This window comes from Numida meleagris, chromosome 14 (assembly GCF_002078875.1).
Source record: "Numida meleagris isolate 19003 breed g44 Domestic line chromosome 14, NumMel1.0, whole genome shotgun sequence".
Taxonomy (NCBI): Eukaryota; Metazoa; Chordata; class Aves; order Galliformes; family Numididae; genus Numida; species Numida meleagris.
Genome location: NC_034422.1, coordinates 1,212,337 through 1,230,364, shown reverse-complemented (window position 1 = coordinate 1,230,364; position 18,028 = coordinate 1,212,337). Strand labels below are relative to the sequence as shown.

The 18,028-nt window shown below is 43.4% G+C and overlaps 1 protein-coding gene across 9 annotated transcripts in view; it reads left to right on the top strand.

The window, feature by feature from the left end:
- Positions 1-18,028, top strand: part of ARVCF (armadillo repeat gene deleted in velocardiofacial syndrome) — a 227,007-nt gene that overhangs the window by 126,662 nt on the left and 82,317 nt on the right. The window contains exon 1 of one of the 9 annotated variants that reach the window (XM_021413328.1): positions 11,252-11,290. The exons of the other annotated variants lie outside the window; for them this stretch is intronic. Coding sequence (XP_021269003.1) covers positions 11,252-11,290 — 39 coding nt within the window. Of the gene's footprint in view, positions 1-11,251; positions 11,291-18,028 lie in introns of those variants that run through there. 9 annotated transcript variants of the gene reach the window in all.

Sequence of the window (18,028 nt, the reverse complement as noted above, 5' to 3'; positions counted from 1 at the left end):
GGTGGCCTTGGCGGAGCACGTGTCCTCAGCACCTCTGATCCAGCGTACAGCGAGCGAGTCTGTTTAGATGGTTATAATGAATTAGATAAACAGAGAAATAATTAACAAAGCAGACACTTAAATGGTTATTGCAGGTTTTAGAGCTGACGTTATTGAGATGAATGAGGTAGTTAATTCTACTATTGGCTACGCCCTAGCAAGAAGGGTTATTTATTTATTTTAAATGAGTGAACACCACCAATCCAGAAAAATAGAGTGGCATTCACTGGAAAGACAGCGCAGTGTTCTGCTTCCCTTGTGCAGAGACCATCAGAGACTTCAATGACTCATGTGCAATTTGTGAAAATTCTTTGTTGGTTTTTTAGATGCAGAAAATTTTCTAGGTCCTTGATACAGTAGCAGAGATTTATCACATGTCGATATATAACTATCTAGATAGTTGATGCCAATAAAACAGGTTTACTAGGTGCTGCTTGAGAGTACACCTATAGGTACGTGACTGTGTCTCGCCGTTCTCTGAGCTGTTATTTGTATTCTCCCTCCTGGTTCTGAGGCCAGAGCCGTCAGTCAGCATTGCTGCTTACACCTGAATGCACCTTGAGGCCGGCTGCTGAGCCGGGAATCTCTGTGCTGGGATCAGGGCTGTGTTTTAATGGCTCTCCCTCATCAGGTCACTATTGGCTGACATAACCAAACCTAACAGTCAGCCCCTTTGTACACGGAGTAACTTTTATGATTCTTACTCAGTACAGATAATACTTGCAAGCCACTTAGTTTAACTTTCATTCTTTTACGCACACCACTTGTAGCCCCATGCCTTTCCCAATGAAAAAGAATAGCAGCAGTGGTGAAAACCTCTGATCTGACCCCAGTTCTGCAGCTTTTCTCTTTATCTGCTGCCATACAGCGTCCTACCTGTACGAGATTTGTGTGTTGTGCGAAAATGCAAGGGAGTTCAGACGAGTAGCTCTGGTTACTGCAAAAGCTGACTCAGTTTCTGATACTTTAAGGTATGTAACGAATGTGATCTTTTCTATTTTTAAAAACTGTTATTTTTTTGAAAGAACAAAGGGATAAAAGACGAAAGAAACTGACTGTGACTGCATATGCTGGTACTGGGAGAGGATGCTGCTGCATGTACTCTGCTCATGGTTTGATTTTCTTCATGAATGTGTTAGCAGAGGTATAAAATGCAGCTGTGACATGAAGCTTGGCTTGGGAAAAAACATTACTGGTAGATCCTTAATTGCAAATTGCTTTTGAGCTGTGTTAAATCAGGTTAATCAAGATGATCTTATTTCATCTCTGTTTGCCTTGTGTACATGTTCAACTGACTTTTTTGTACTGAAACAGTCCTAGTGTGCTCTCCAGCCTTTTGGTGCTCTGCATTCTCTATGCATCCAGCTACCTTTTCCTAAGATTATCTTGCACTGTTCTCAGAACATCTTGGGAAACTGGAATGGCAATGGGAGGAGAGTAACTCATTGTCACTTATCCTTGTGAATTGTTCCATCAGGAGGCAAACTTCAGGCAGGAAACAAAGTGCTGAAGCACGATCAGTGACGTTGCTCCTTGATCTTTTTTTCCTTCTGATTTTGGTGTTTATATCATCTGTTGTCTTATAAGTCAGTGTTTTCATAGAACACAAAATACCCAGCTGTGCAAGGTTTTCTTGTATCTTCTCTGGAATTCCTATCGCAAACCTTTTTCTGCAAGCTTTGTCCTGCTGTTGTTGCATTTGGGGAATGCTTTATACTAAGGAAATACTGTGTGAATTTGACAAAGGCAGATGTTGGGATGGCTGTGCTGATCTGTGTAGTCTGTGTCAGCATAAATGTTATACATTACAGGTGTCCTTGCATGAATTTTATTATTATTAGAAGTGGCTTCATTCCAGAGTAATTGCTCGGTTTTACCAGCGGTTTAATTTTATTCCAGAAGAGCTTTGTTTTTCCTTCAGAGCAGAGCGTTTGCCTCAGGAGTTACTCTGAGAATCTGTAGTCGTTTCTTTCCTTACAGACAGCTTCTAGGTAATGCACAACTACAAAAGAAATCAATCTTCTGACAGCCTGTACTGTGAAAGCAAAAGCTGGAGTCAGAAACTTTCTGAGAGTTTTTGGTTTATTTATATCTTGCGGTAAGTCAGTTACTTTTTGTCTAGGTAGATCTCTAAGGGAAGCTCTTTTTAACTCTGTCTTGAAAAGTCTGAACAATATTTTCTTTCGTAAGAGCACAGACAGATAGGGGAGGTAAATCTAAATCAAATGTCTTGGTTCCACTGCCTGCTCAAATCATGGATCTATAGGGAAATGAAATTATAACTGTGGCTGTCTTTTTCAGCAATCTTTAATTGGTATTCCTTCCCCACCCCCACCTGCTTTGTTGGATGCTGTCATGCTTGGGCAGTTGAGATGCGTTAGCTTCTCACAGACTGCTTGGGTTTGTTTCTCTGAAATTCCTTTAGAGCAAGAGCCATCTATAAGGGGCTGCTCTGGCTCCTCACGCAGTGAGCGTGCGTTACTTCTGTTGTCAGTTGCTTTTTGGACTATATTTAGCAGTTCCCTGGAGCTGCGTTGCAGACATGAGAGAATGAATGTGACATTTTATGAAGGACTGGGCAGGGAGTCGTGTTGGATGTCACCTTTCACCGCCACCTGGTTGGTGTCTGGGTGCAGAGCTTCCTTCAGCACAGATCTCGAGGCCCTGCGCTCCCTCCTCCTGTGCTCCTAGGGGTGAGCTTGGCAGTACAAATCACAAATTCAATACAAATTCACCTACTCTGATTTGTATAAATCCCAGATAAAGGCATGTTTGCAGTTTAATCCGCTGTATGGTGGTAAATTTGTATGATAGAAGATGAGAAGTTGGAAGGAGCCATCTTGTGTGATTTGAGCTGGCACGTGCTTTGTGTACTCAGAATCATTCATCCTCACCCATGGTTTTTGTTGAGAAACGTTGACTCCTCAGCTGTTGTACTGCAAATGAAACATACTGCCGTTATTGAGTGTCTCCAGCTGGATTTTACACCATGTTTTTATTCCTTTTACTTCCAAGAAAACAACGACGAAATGGTAAAGTCCAAGAGCTGTCTGTATTTGATTTGCTTGGAAATGAATCCTTGGTGACCTCCAGGTGGACAGTGTGTTACAAAGTCTTCCCTACTTGCACGCAAGGTAGTGATGCGAAGCATAGTGGTTTGCATGGAGAGCATCCCATGGATCCCAGATCCTTGCAGAACACATAGGTGCCCAAGGAGCAGCTCAGTCTGTATGTGAGGGGGTTGCTGAGGTTACGCTTACTTTGTGTTGTGGGTTCTGCGGTTGCCACTTCAGTGCTCTGTGTGGGCTCGTGCTGTAGCAGAGTGGCTGCAAACCAAACATTTATCATTTCTATTATCTTCCGCTTTTTACTAGCGTCTGGAATAGAAATACATGCTCCTAAATGAAATGTCAAAGGATTTAATCATTGGATGGGGCAGATACTTTGACGCAAAGAGGAGCAGCTCATAGCTTTAGGGAAGATATGCCAGCTTTTGGAAAGATGAAGTGCTGTTCCCAGTTCCATATGGCGTGTTGCAAATCTTTCTGAAGCTCCTCTCTCAGACAGGAGGAAACATCCCACCTTGTTATTTGCTGCATTTCTATCCACCGCATTGCACCCTGATGTTTTATACTGATCGCTTCACAGGTCTTGCTTGCCATAGGCCCAGGATACAATGACAGTATGCTTGCTGGCCAGGTAGCATAGATCCTGCTGAGTCTAATTTGCAGCCTGCTTCACTGAAAAAGTTATTTGCTGAAGCCAACTTTATTTTTTTTATAGTCATCATATGCCTATAAAGAAACAATTATTAGCAAGGGCTGTTATTAAGGTGATTTTAAGCTTCTCTACAGCCCCTTCTGTTTCTTACCAGCGTGTCCCAGTGGCAGCTTCCTCCATAGCCATGGTAACCACACCTCTGTAAATGTGAAAATACTTTGTGGTGGGCTTTAACTTCCTTGTTGAAGTTCTACACTAGATTGTTTTCAGCTTTTTTCTTTTTTTCATACAGCTCCAGTAGAGAGAACAGCAGAGTAATGCTTGTGTTGTAGCGTGTGATTGGCAGTGAAGATCTTAAAATCTCTCCACCTGGTCCTGACAGCTAATTAGCTCTCTTGTGAATCTTAGCAGTAACAAGATGTAAATGGCTTACAAAAACTGTTTACTACTGACCATTTGAACTTGTTTGTTTGCTGAGACTGCAATAGTGGTTGATGCTACGAGCAGTGGATTTCACTGGTCGTCCTGATGTTGCTGCAGGTGCAGTTAGAGTTGAAGCAGTTCCTTCAGAGCTTTGTTCTGAAGGTGTTGTTTTAACCATGTAAAATTCTATTAAAGTAATTAGGTGGATTTGTATCAGTATTTACTTACTTTCTGCTGAGTATAAGGATGGAAGCCTATTGTTGGAATGCAGATATCCTGTGAGGGAAAATTGCCTTCATTGTAAAATACAGCAGTGCTTCAGAACTGGTGATGTGCTGGAGATGCGACCTGTCTGGTAGGGGATCCTGCCAGAAGTGGTGAAGGTAATCTTCTATTATGTCTTCTTATGTTCTTTGCATTACACGAAATACTATCTTCTTTTTTGAAAAACGTTTTGTTTCTTGTGTTATGCGTTCAACTCCTCTTCAAGAAGAAATTGTTCTTCATGAAAAACTGCAAGAAACACGGCGATCTGCCTGATGATCTCCCTCCTACTCAACACTGTGGTTATAAAAGTTAATGATAACAAACATATCAATTATGTCCTTTAAAAAGCAGTAACATTTCAAAAAGATTAAAATATCCTATTTGAACTTTGTGCATACCTGTGCACTGCATGTATTTATATGGCTTTTGTTAAATGCTTTTCTTTTGGAACTTCCAGAACATTATTGGCACTGGACAGCCTGGCCTCCTGTCGCAGGTCCGGTGAGTTTCCATTCTGACTGTTCTCCTGTCTGGCCAATGACTGGCAGAGCTGATGGAGGCAGCAGGGCTGGAGGCAGATGGGAGGAGGCTGGTTCCCAGGAGCAGGCTGACACTGCCCCTACTCCAGCACACGTTCTGTGCTGCTGTGTGACCTGAGCTGATGAGCCGCGGGTTGGAGGAAGCGGGGAGCTCTGAGTTAGATCATCTTCTGAGGAGCAGCAGGCACCTGGGTTGGAGAAGGGCTTGCTTCAGCAGCTTGTCAAAAAGTTTGAAATCTGTGAAACTAATTAGTTGAGAATAAAACGTCTTTTATTAATGTTTGAATATCTGCATTTGTGTGTAAATTAATATGGTCGAGCAGCTGCTGCATGTCCCATTTCTCAAGCAAAAGCTCTGAATGCACTTATAAATAGTGAATAGTAAATAAATAAAGAATGATTTGGTAATTTCAGAACACGATTCTAAGCGGTGCTGTGCAGTGTTCAGTCACTTCTGGGTTGTTCGTCTGCTTTTCACTTTTTAATGAAGGACCCTGGTTTTCATTAGTACAATTTATTTATAGTGTCTTTATGGATGTAGTCAAATATCACCTATTAAAATATCACCAGTCTGTCAGACACGCGTATAACCTTTTCCACTTAATATTTGCAGCCTGGATCCTTAGCAGGGAAAATCATTAAGCCCTGATGAATGCAGCTAAAATGATACATGAAGTCAGCAGAAATCTTTCTACCCAGTGAGCCAGCAGGGCTTGTTCATAAGCCAGCAAACTGCAGCGCTTTGCAAAATATTACGAATTCAAAAGCACAGTGAGTTGCGTCTACAAGGTTTACAAAGCTAGAATTAAGAATAGCTGTAACGTCTGCTGCTGAGTATGTATAAAGCAGGTTACCCGACGTATTCTGTGGGTCTCCAAACACATTTTAGATGTATACCAAGAGCCTGCTAGAATATGGTGGGTGTCTTCTGTTTGGTGAATGATAGTTATCCTTAGGTTTTTCATATTCTAAATTGAGCTGTGCTCAGCTTCAATTTCTTGGCATTCATACTGTTATCTTTATTTTGTGTGATCTGAGCTATTGTTTGTTAACTTTTCCTTCAGAACTAGTTGATTTAATTTAGGCACATATGAACCAATAACTGACGGGAAGATGCAAATACTGATGTGTTTGGTCACTGTTGGCCTGAGTGACTGAATTAAATGTAGAATCAGGCTTGTCTTTCACCCACAGCATGCTCATTGGCTGTGTTTTTCAGAATTTGCTGTTCAGGATATGCATATCTTTGTCATCCACCCAAATCCTACGTGGTTACGTTTTGTCCTCCTGACTTGCTAACTGTCATCGGCTTTAAGCAGGACTTACCCGTGTGGCTCCGTCTGTGCTCGGTTGCTGTCGCACCTCCCTGGTGCTGCTGGCTCAGGGCAGTGTTGTTCCCCCACTGGCACGTGGCCGCTGGTGTGGGAGGTGCATCTGTGCTGCTGCTCTGCTCGTAGGGGCTCCAGAAGGCCTTTCCTTAGTGAATTGCTTGCACACTGCTATTTAGCAGTTCACATACAGTCAGTTCAACCTCTGTGAAAACCCCCCTGACTTACTGCAGCGGCTCAGCAGCTGAACGAGCTGTCATCGCGGGGAGCAGTAACACGCAGAGGATGTGCTGTGGCTTGGCAGCGTGGAAGCAGTTCTTGTACAGCCACGCAACAAGAGTCTGTTCGTGCAAGGTCAGAAACTCAGAGAGGCAGCGCTAAGCAACGTGAAGATGCACTGTTTCTTTTTGCTCATTCACCTGTTTGCTTTCCGTGCAGCTCAGCAGTCCTTTTTTGGCAGAGTGGCTGCTGCTGTTACACCATCGCATTAACCTCCCTGTGAGGATCGGTAAGTCACAAGGAAGGCATTCTGCTATTGCGTGTACATCTTGACTTGCATAAAATTGAATGCTGAGATTTCTTTTATGTTTCTTGTTTTTCATATTCTCTTCCCTGTCTGTAAGAAGCTGGATTCTTACGAGTCCTTAGCAGCAAAACCAGTCCAGGCAAGCCAAGTAAAAAGCCAAGGAATGACACGGGGTTGTCTGGAAAGTCTTAAAAAGGAAACTCCATGCTGTAGTGTGCAGAGAGACCTACTTTGCGTCAGAAGATTTATATGGTGGACTAAAGCACTGTTAACACCATGGCATTAAGGACTGAATTATTTTGCTGGTACACAGGTTCTGTCTTCTCTCCCTTTTTCCTGCCATCCCCCTGCTCCATCCCTGCCATGCATTTTGGTTTTGTTTTTCCCCTCCCTAGTTAGAGCTAGACCTTTTGTAATGCCTCTCTCTGTCCTCTTTTCCCGGGGTGCCTCTGGCTCCCAGCATTGCTTTTGGATCTATTTTCTGCCAAACTTGTTCCTGCTTACATGCTTGTTTTATCTGTCGGTAACTGTGCTGCCCCTGATTGAACAGCTCAAGCTGTGGAATATTATGGATTTCTGTCAGACTGTTACTGAAGATGTCTTCATTTTATAAGACCATAGTTAGGAACAGCGCGTTAGTCCAAACAAACAGACCTGGCTCATTGGTTCAGCAGTACCTGCTGGAGATATTTTTGTCCTGCTGAGGACTCCAGGAAGGCACTAAAAGGCGCTGCTTTCCTCTTACAGCAAATCCAAAAGCTAGAAAAATGAGAATGAACCATGCTGATGTGCTTTTGTGAGGATCCTTGTGGCTCAGAGTGAGTCTCGGAGGCTGGGACCGCGTTTATGGCCGGGTGTTTGTCACTGGCTCTGGGCTCACCGCTGAATTGGTGCTGACTGAATCTGTCCAACTGTCCTGTGAGGGCGGGTGGGATGGCTGCTTATTTTTTGATTGCTTGTAAAGAGTTGGAAGAAAAGTGAAACTCTGAGCTTTAACTCAGAGAGACAGCTGTGTGTATAGCTGGTGTAAGAGCTGCTGACGCTGTCCGGAGGCTTTTCCTCTGTGATATGGTTACAGGAGCGCTGCTGGAAGAACCAGCATCTTTCAGCCAAAATATTAGTGGTGGAGGTGGGCTGTAAGGGCAGATACTTCTTTTTTATGCAAAGAAAGCAAGGCACCTGGATGCTGCATATTCTGCCCAAACAGATGAAAACGGTCTATCCTGACCACCCCGAGTAATGAAGGACACTAACAGAGGAGGCTTGTTGGCATCAAAGCAAGGCAGTCCCTGCTGCCAGCCTGCGTGTAGGGAATTATGCGCTTTGAACAGTTCTGGCCAGCGTATGAGCAAGCTGGCTAGGATGCTACCACACTGCATCCTGTTTGCAGCCTCAGCTTTGCAGGGTTGCTCTGGTAAATTAAAGATTCCCTTTCCTGGCATAAAAAGCATCAAGGAGTGGGAGTGAAGTGCAGCTGGCCTGTTCTCGGGTTGGAACGGCAGTGCTGCAGCTTGTCTGGCCAAGGGAAGTGCAGCCTGCAGAGCGAGTCTGGCTTTCTGATGTCAGTTATTAGCAAGTCCTTAATTTTGTCTAGTATCATCTCTTGTTGTTATCTGTGTGTTTCATGAGGAAATGGCCTCTGAGCACCTGTCTGAAAGAAGTGACTTAGATCACTAGCTCTAGGGCCGTGTTTTGTCCTGATCTTTGTCATATTTGAATTCTGTTGTGAAGTGCCAAATGTACACACAACAGAAATAATAGTTAAAAAAAAAAGCCCCATGGTGCGTATAATTGTGTGGTTGCCTAATGTGATTGGATTTTACAGTTCCAGTGCTTCAATCCAGAAGCATTTCCCATGTACGCAGTTCACATGGGAGTGGCCACAGAAAAATGCTTGTTTGCAGGAAGCATGAGGAGTGCCCTAGCCACAGCTGATAGAAACAACCCCAACCCACATTGAACTAAAAATAATTGAGAGCTATTTTATATCCAGAGAAAGTATTTACTTTGGAAAATATGATTTTCACCTTAGCTTGTATGACTCACGTTCATCATGCAGTCTGTGCTAATTGACTGCAAGTACCAGCATTCTTATTTTGCTGCTTGAGTGGACCCAGGCATTGCCTGTGGATTTCCTTGGTGGCGGTGCCCCAGATAAATAGTCCTCCTCTTTTTTTCTCTGCATTTATCCATCCCTACTGTTCTGCAGCCATCTCAGTTATGCTGATGCAACAGGTCTGGGGAGCTGCGTTGTAGCCAGCAAAAAAGGTGAGGGAATGGGATGGACAGTCGTGCCTTGGTGACCCCCATTTCTCAGCCGAGTTCTCACAGTGCTCTGGTTTTGAGCTTGACCTTACTTGCAGCAGTGCTGGCATGGCTGAGATGGTGGTTCCCTGTGTCAGTGGTGAGAGGAGAGGGAAATCCTTGAGGAAAACCAGTATTGACTGGGCCCCTTTGCTGAGCTGCTTTGCTGGCTGATAGCAATCTCTTTATTGCATTTAAGTATGATTTTCTGGGAGTGAGGTGGAGGAATCCTTAACAAGCTGTAAATAATTTACTCTTAGTCTGAAAAATCTTCAGAAGGGTGTAACAATCAGGTGTGAGTGTTTGTGTGCCTACACCTGAGCACCTCTCCATTGTCAAGTTTCTGATTAAATAGGAACACATTTTTTAATAGGTTGGACCAATTAATCTTTAAGTAGTGAAGATAATTCTAGCATGAAAATATCTCTTACTTGCACTGCTCGCTCTTGCTTTCTACATCTTGAAATAAAATGTACCCTGTAAGCCCACGGCTTCCTGATGCTGGGACTAATTGAACCTTTACCTGCGAGATTGAAGGGTTCTCTTTGAGCTTTCTCTTACTCCTTGCTGTGGTTTAACCCAGCAGGTCCCAGCTGAAGCTAAGACACTCCTTTAGGCTCTTGAACTGTTCTCAGATCATCCCTTGACCTTTTCCGTGCAGTGAATTGCTCAGACCGTAGGGCTGGACGAGAGCCTTTTCTGATCTTAGAGCTGTTCTGTTCTGATCTCTTCTTGCTCCTCTTCTGTCAGCTGTGTTCTGGAGCCCTTGCACTGCCTCTGCGCCCTTCCCAGGCTGTGGATGCGGGAGCTGAGCAGCCTTTTCCAGTAGTGGCTATGCAAATAAATGCCAAATGGAAGTGATGAAATGCTCTTATTCAGCATTCTTTCTCCTCCCCCCATCTTTTTTTTTTCACTTTCTCTACCTACTGTTTATTGCTAGTTTAGCACTGACTTAGCAAGTCTCTCTGCCACCTTTCCAGTCTGTGTGAAGACCATCCATGTCAGGTAGGGCTGTAACCTCAGTCCTAAGAAATACAGAGAATGTGTGAAGTAAACAGGCTACTGAAAAAAGCCATCAGTGAGCTCTCCTGGGCAGCTGAAATAATACAGTAATGCACTGCACTCAGGAAAGCTTGCTCTTCTGCTGGAATCTCTTCCATTGAGAAGATTTACAGCAGATGGATTGGCCTGTGGCTTTGTTGGTTTGTTTGTGTCTCTTGGTGTTCAAAGGGACCCGTAGTCGTAACGAGACCTCCCGTAGAGTTTCTTTCCTGCTGTCACATTTTTGGTCTCTGAGGATACATAATTCTGAGAGCCAGGCCTGTGCCAGGAGTGGTTTGCAGGTTTCCTGCTGCCTTTTGGTCAGACCACAGCTCGTGGTGTGGGGCTGGGAGGGAGGGGTGAGATGAGGGGGGAAGTTGAATGTGATTTAACATAGAAAAACTTCTGGGAGCTGTTCGGACTGAAGGAATCTTGATGCCACACAAACCTGCTTTGGTGCCTTGTAGTGGGAGGTGTCGACAAGCGTATTCCTTATGAGATGGGCAATGAGATTAATTGTCAATCACTTTGTACTCCCTAGAATGAGAAATAATTTATTTAAGAAACAAATTCCTTGGAATTCAAGCTTTAAAAGCCATCACTGACCCATTTGTTATTTCTGTCTCCCTTAAGTTTATGAAAGCAGTTTTGGTTTTTTGTGTTGTGGCCATGTGTTTTGCCACAAAAGCAGCTTTCTTGCTGTGTTGTTGAGTTCTACAGGCAAAATTGTGTGTAGAAGAGGAGATTAGTTAAATTTAACACTGATGGGATACAGCAGCTAGGACGCTAAAATAATGTTCCAGTCCTGGTCACAATTTAAAGAATGCAGAGACAGCTTACATCTGCCTTGAAGGTCAAAAATGCAGTTCTCAAAGGTACTGCTGTAGCAGTGCAAGGAGGTGTGCCTGTGTTAGCCTGAAACGGACAGGCTGGGTCTGGCAGATTCTGGTTTAACACAGTAGTGGTGTGTTTAGGTGCCTGGGGTAAAGTCTGGAACACGCGGAGTGCATAGAGAAACGTAGTGCTGTACTCTGCTGAACTGACAGTTCTTTTTTCTGTTTTAGATGAAGGACCTAGCTTGTACTTCTGACTCCTACGTGCATGTAAGTTTGTGGACTTGATATGTAGTAATACATGCACCAGTTTAATTTATGACCAAAACTGCGTGGGGTCAAGGAGAAATGAGAGCTGAATGCCTGTCTTGCAGAAAGGAATGTACAAATGAGTCATCCCACACCACTGTTAATGCCAGCATTGTAGAAGCAGCAGGTGGGGATGGAGGAGAAAGCTTACTGGAAAATTGTAATCCATGATGTAACCTCATCTGACTAAAAATCTCCCTAATTTAGCCTTGGTTAGTTCATCTGAAAGGCTCCAGAGAGGAAGCAAGTCAGAGCTGTTCTGAGTTTGGTCAAAGATTAGACACATAGATTTGCATTTTGTTTGTCTTTGGGAGGAGGATTGACCTAAAAAACTACAGATCTAAATTCCAGCAAATTGCATTGAACTCTCTTTTGGTGAGAAACAGTCATTACCCCCTCATTTTGTATGGTTTCCTGCTGGGAAAGCTTTCCAGATGAACAGCGCTGACAGCTAGGAGAAATAAGAGTACCCCTGACACTGTATGTTCCAGGTGTGTTTTTATTTTATTCCTTTCTTTGGCCATGTTCATATTAAATGAATGGCTTATGCTTCTGTTTCCCTGCATGATCTTGCCAAACAACCAGGGATATTCTCATCCAGTTCTGGGTTTTACTACCTGTTGTCTGGGTTCACCTCCCAGTTCTAGCACTTTTCAAAATACCCCGGGTTTGATGTAATTCAACAGATTATCAGTGTCAAGAGCTGGACGTGCAAAAGGAGATGACTCAGTCTGTGAGATCTGAGTTGTACTCTGAAACTCCCAATTCTTTTTTACTAGAGAGGAAGAATTAAGTTACCGTGCATTTCAGTACCTTGTTGGCCTGAAGATAGCCACTGCCAGCTTGAACCTATTGTGCATCCCTTTCCCTACCTGCAAGATGTCCTCGCTGTTCCCTCCTAGGAACTGTTGAGGTCAGCAGACTGCCCTGTCAGGGTGAGGTAGGATTGTCCTTTTGCAGCGCATGAGCTATGAGTGATTGCTTTGTTCTGAAAATCAGTTGGTGTGCTCGATTTGCTGAGCATTACTTTTATTGTAGTGGGATTGTTAACATGTAATTTTTAAGTATATATTATCACATCTGTTGAGGTTGACATCTATGGTTAACACCCAGTCAATCTGAAAAGCAGGGCGAAGCAATACAGAGCCCTGAGAGATGTCTTACTTGTCAAAGTGACAAATTGCCCTTTCTGACTCAAAGGACCAGCTTGCGTATGAGAGCTATGTAGCTACAGGGGAAAGGGGAGGAGAGCATGGGAAAAATACCCTATTAGTTTAGGTCTTCCCCGGTGTTTTTTGTTGTATGTTGCTGAGTTGAAGGTCTTTGTTTTCCTCGGTCTAAAACAACTTCTCAGCAGGTTGAGAGGAGCAAGGCCCCTGGGACTCTGCCTCTCCCACTTCTCATTCTCATAAACTGTTTACAATCTCCCTTCGTTTTCTAGCTTTGTATGGAAAAGTTCAGTGGGTCAGCTTTCCCTTTAGCTCATCCATCATTCCAGTCAATTAGAAATAGTTGAGGGCCAATTGCCCGGTCTTCCATTAACTGAGACACTTCAGATTGTTTAAAATAGCATAAAAGCTCTTTGTTGACCGTTGGGCTAGCGCCCTGTTGATGGGCAGTTACCGTGTGGCTGAACAGAACCCCAGTGTATCTGGCACTATTTGGGGGATGAATATTACTGCTGCAGGTTTTGTTTGGGTTTGATTCCTTCTCCTTCACCTCCGCCTCTTGCCTTCCCTGAAAGGTGTGATGCCTTCAGATGGTGAATTGCCAGGCCCGCTTGCGAAAAAAGCTGCATTGTGGCTTTTCAAAACGGCTGTAGTAGAGGGAGGTTTTTTTCAGCTGGTGAAAAGTTCCTTCTTAACCTTGGTGCTTTAAAAGCTCTTGGTGTTATTTGTTAGTTGCTTGTCGTGTGTGTTTCTAAAGGACAAGGGAAGTGTGTAAGTGTTCAGGAAACAGCTCGGGCGTCTTGAGGGCTGTGACTGTGCGGCGGCTGTGCTTGGGGCTGATGGCCTGGACCTTGCTGCGTCTTTGGCAACTGAAGGAATACGGTGCATGGCAGCCCTTGCATAGAAGGCCTCCATGTTCTTCAAGAAGGTGCTCCCACAGTAGTGGTAGCACTGCTGTATGTGAGGGCTTACATGTTTCTTTGTCTTCTCATTCCATTCCGGTCGTGCTCCAGGAACTGTCTCCTCTGTGGCTGCCTCTCAAATAATACAGGCTCAGCAGTGAGCATGTGCTGGTGAGCTAGGATTTCAGCTGTTGAACTACTGAATTGCACAGAAAGCTCCCCGAACAAATCAGGCCTGAGGGCTCAGCAGGGGTGTTTGGGTGGGAAAAAAACAGAGCTCGACGGAATAGGGGAATGTGATGATAATCAGATTTAAGAGTTTTCAGCAGCTGGGGAGCTAGATGCTGTGCTGGAAAAAGGTCTGCCACAGATACACTAAGTTAGTTCCACCACTGACTTTCTTGCACTTTGATGCCCTGCTGGGATACTGATCTGATGTACATTCTCGAACTGGGAACATGGTGATCTCGGTTGCCTTTTTTCTTCTCCTTTTTTCCTCCATGTTCCTTCAGCAAATAACAGCCTGAGAACGTCAGAGCTAGAATTGCAGACCTGAGTTGGAAGGAGAGCAGTGGGACAGGCCGTTGGTCTGGGACTCAGTTCTGACAAAATTGATGTTTGCATGCTTTGCACTTGTAAATTATCTCATGCTTTGCAGAAACTGAAGCTTTAAGTAATTTAAGCAAAGTATAAGAAGAGTAGAAGAGAGAATCCTTATTTGATTCAATTAGTGCTGGTGTCCAATGCCATTAATTATGACCAGCCTTCTGATGTTTTTCACAGGAGTTGACACACTTGAGCTTTGTCTGTGCCAGGGCCAACTGAGGACAAGTACGTCCACTGATGTAGAATCCAGCCTTTGTGCTTTGCAAAACCCTTCAAATTCGGTATCTAACAGTAGCCTGGAGTAAACGGTAGCCTGAATAGTCTGCATTGCAGTCTGCTGAACAAAGGATACGTCTGGGAGAATGATGGTTCAATGTACATGTTATCCCTGTTCTTGAAGAGGGACTGTTTTAGTGGAAGTAATAATCTCCTGCAATTTAATATTATTTCCAGGCTCTTTTAAATCGTTTCATAGGCAGAGAATAAAGAACTTTGTTTACTGTTTTAAAGTAGAATGTCTGTTCCTCCTAGGGGAGGTTATTCTTTTATTAAAAAAAGATAGAAAGTAGCTGCTTTGATGGAAATGTAACTCTAGGAATTGAGATGGTGGTGATTATAGAAGCTGTAGTATTCTAATGCAAAGTAAGCCCTAGGAGATATGTGCCCTAAATGGTAAATCACTCTGTTTTTTAACAAAGCAAGAATTACTATTATTTTGTTTCTTGCTTATTTTACAAGGTCTTTAGCTGTCTCATCTGCACTTAACTTTTACAGGCTGGGGATAAATTGACGATTGATGTTGTTTTGCTATTTAAATAGCTTGGCATTTTTAAAGCGTGCCGGAGATGCAAGCAAAGGATAGGATTCATTTGGCACTCCAAAAAGCAGGGAGAAAAGCCATGACTGCTGGTATCCAGTGTGTAACTGGGTTAAAATCTGATTTAATAACTTAATGTTTCATAATTTTCATGGAGGGAGCTGAACACCATTATTTCAAGGGGCCTTTGTGGGAAATGCTTATTAATTTTTCAGTGTAGCACCTCGATATGTTTCTTTATTGCAAGAGAACTCCTGCCGTTTTACAGGTACAGAGAGCTCCCTCAGGGTGCTTAGGGTGCTGGTAGGCAGTAGGGCCTTGCCCACCTCATGTGGGGCTTCCAACCCCATTGGCTGCAGGAAGAGTCAACAATCCTGACAGGCCCTCGTTAAAGAGGACTGCAAAGAAGTTTCCTTTGGATTTCATCTTCCCAGATGCTCTGCTGGGAGCGCAGTGGTTGCTGAGACATGGCAGATCCTCTGGGGCTGGGGAGCCAACCCCGCTGGCTTGGCAGTGCAGGATGGGCCGCAGGGTTGTGGCTGTGGGACGGAAAGGGGACCGCCATCTTGCTTTTGCTTTCTAAGCCCCAGCGAGTTGAACGAAGGAGAGTGTTTTCTAAACTGGAATGACGTGCTTTTGGCAGGCAGGGAATTACCAGTAGGATTATTCATTAGGAGTGTTGTATTCCAGTTCTAGCTGGTGATTTATGTTTTACTTTGAATAATTAGGCTTAGCTGCCAAGTGTTTGGGATCTGAGATGCTGAGATGTGTTTAACAGGAGTGCCCTAGATACTGGCTTAGAGGCTGAGCACTGAAGAAGGTGGTTGAGATGGGTAATGTGTCCCAGTTTTTGCAATTTGTGATGACCTAAAATCCATAATGGAGGAAGCTAAAAACAGAGAAAGTTTTTACATCTTTTCTTTGTTAATGCTAGCTTGTGACAACTACGTGTTAGTGATGTGGAACAAGTACTGGTTGTGGAGATCAAAGAACCACCTCCGTAAGCTAATTCAGAGAAGAGCAATTTGGATGGTGTTCTATCCTCTTTGCTCACTGCTTTTTTCAGTAGCTCAGGTACTAAGAAGGAAAGTACAAGAAAACGCAGTCTGGTTAGTTATCTGTGTTAGGATATCTACCTTGAACTTTGGTAGCTTTTATTTCTGATGCTTAGGACAGTCTCTTGCTAACACCGCTTTTCTCCTTTAGGAATGCAGATCTGTACCTGAAACTTCATTTTAGAAGCAGCCATGGGATGAAAACTGGCTTGGTGTTCATTTAAAGTCAATATGGTCTAGTTTGCAATTCACTCATGTTTAAGTGCCCAGCTTTAAAGTTTCTCTTTGCCCACAGGCAGTCTGAATACAAAGGGAGACTTTGTTTTTCATAAAGAAAAGGTTTTGCAGAAGCACAAGGAGCAAAATGTGGAAGGTAGACAGAAATCTCCTCAGATTTATTCTCACAAAGCAGAATTTTTCTCTGAAGAATCTAGAGAAGGAAAATAGATGAATTCATGGCATCACCTCAGTGTGCAGCTAGAAATGAACAAGATGGATATGTCTGTGCATGTACATGTGCGAAAGGAGTAAGTCACACATTGAATCAATTTTGGCATTTGTTGCCACATAAATGGCAGGGAGGTTTACCAGGACAAAGTATAATGGAAGAAATCTGTACATGATCACCGGCGTCTCTGGTCCTGGTCAGACTTGGATTGCACGAAGATAACAGATATTTTGAGTCTCCACTGTATTGCAGCGTTGTGTAAGTTCTTCTCTTTGGAGGGAAGCTCTGCAGCAGGCTGGTGAAAGCTGAACTGCAGCTGTAATTTCATAGCTTCAAGATAAAGAATGGGTTTGTGTATTTTTCCCAGGAGTTTGTTTCCCTCCTGAAGCTGTAGGCAGAAGACAGAATCTGGCATCTGAGCTCTACTATAAAATACTAAGTGTGTGTCCTGAGTTGCTGGACCTCAAATGGGGTGATTTTCTGTAGGGTTTCAGAAGCCTTACTGTGGCTGGTTGTTTCTGTTGCCTGACTTATTTCTTGATTTCAATAGAAATGGGAGCAGTGTCCTCTTATCTCTGGTGGTGCAGCACGAGCTCCTTTGGAGGTTGTCTGTTCTGTTGACTGAGATGGCTGCCTGAAGCTTAGTGCCATGGTCTTGGTTATTATCATGGCTTACCTGGAAATGAAAACAACTGCCTTACTCAAGTCTAAATTTCAAGATGTGAGAATATAGCTGTAAGTAACAGAAACTGATCGAGGGCACCTTGGCTTGTTTCAAAGGAAATTACTGATTGCACAAGGATTAAATGGTACATTTTTCTCTGTGGAGCTCCCACTCAGCAGCAAGAAGTTGCTTTGAAGGATGCCATCCTTCGTGGCTTACACTAAATACAGCACAGCAAGGAGGGCAGCCCAAAGTCCGTGGTCAGGACAAAATGCAGTTTTGTAACATTTTATTTAGAAAATAGAATTTTGTAGTTTTCTGGTGACTAGGCTTTCTCAAATAGAGAATATTTAAACATTGATGTAATTAGATTTGGTTCCTGCATGGCAACAGTTTCTTCCCAGTCATTTTGTTTTCCTGTGGTGTAGAGAGATATATGGGATTTGCCCATGGTGTTTTCTTTAGAAAAAAACGTATTAACTTTGTAAATTAAGGTCCTATGTCATTCCTTTCCATTATTAAAAATATATGTGTGTGTGTGTATGTATGTATATGGATGTGTATGTATATGTAATTATTCCTCAGTAAGAGCTTTTCTATGTATGCCTGTTTGACAAGATGTGCAAATAGAAGCCCTGCTTTGGCTTTGAGCCCTGTGTGGCATGATAGCTTCAGGGATTACAGTGAAATGAACAGTCTGCCATTCTGTCTCACATAGCTGAGGTTTCATCATGCTGGAGAAAAGGCTTATTTCTCAGTATGTAAGTCAGTTCCTTATTGGCCACTTGCTGTGAAACTTCTAAAATACATTCATATACCAAAGGGGGAGCTTCTCTGGTTGCTGTGCTGAGACACAATTGCATAAGAGAAAGGAAAGTTCAGATGTTTGTGCTGGCAAGAAGCAGAAATGTTATCTTTGGGCAGCACTCTTGCAACAACTGACCCTTGCTCTGGTTTCTTTCTGTGCAGCGTTTCTGTATATTGTCTACCTGTTAAAACTTTAAAATGAGCTTATAGCCATGTAGATCTTCTGCACTC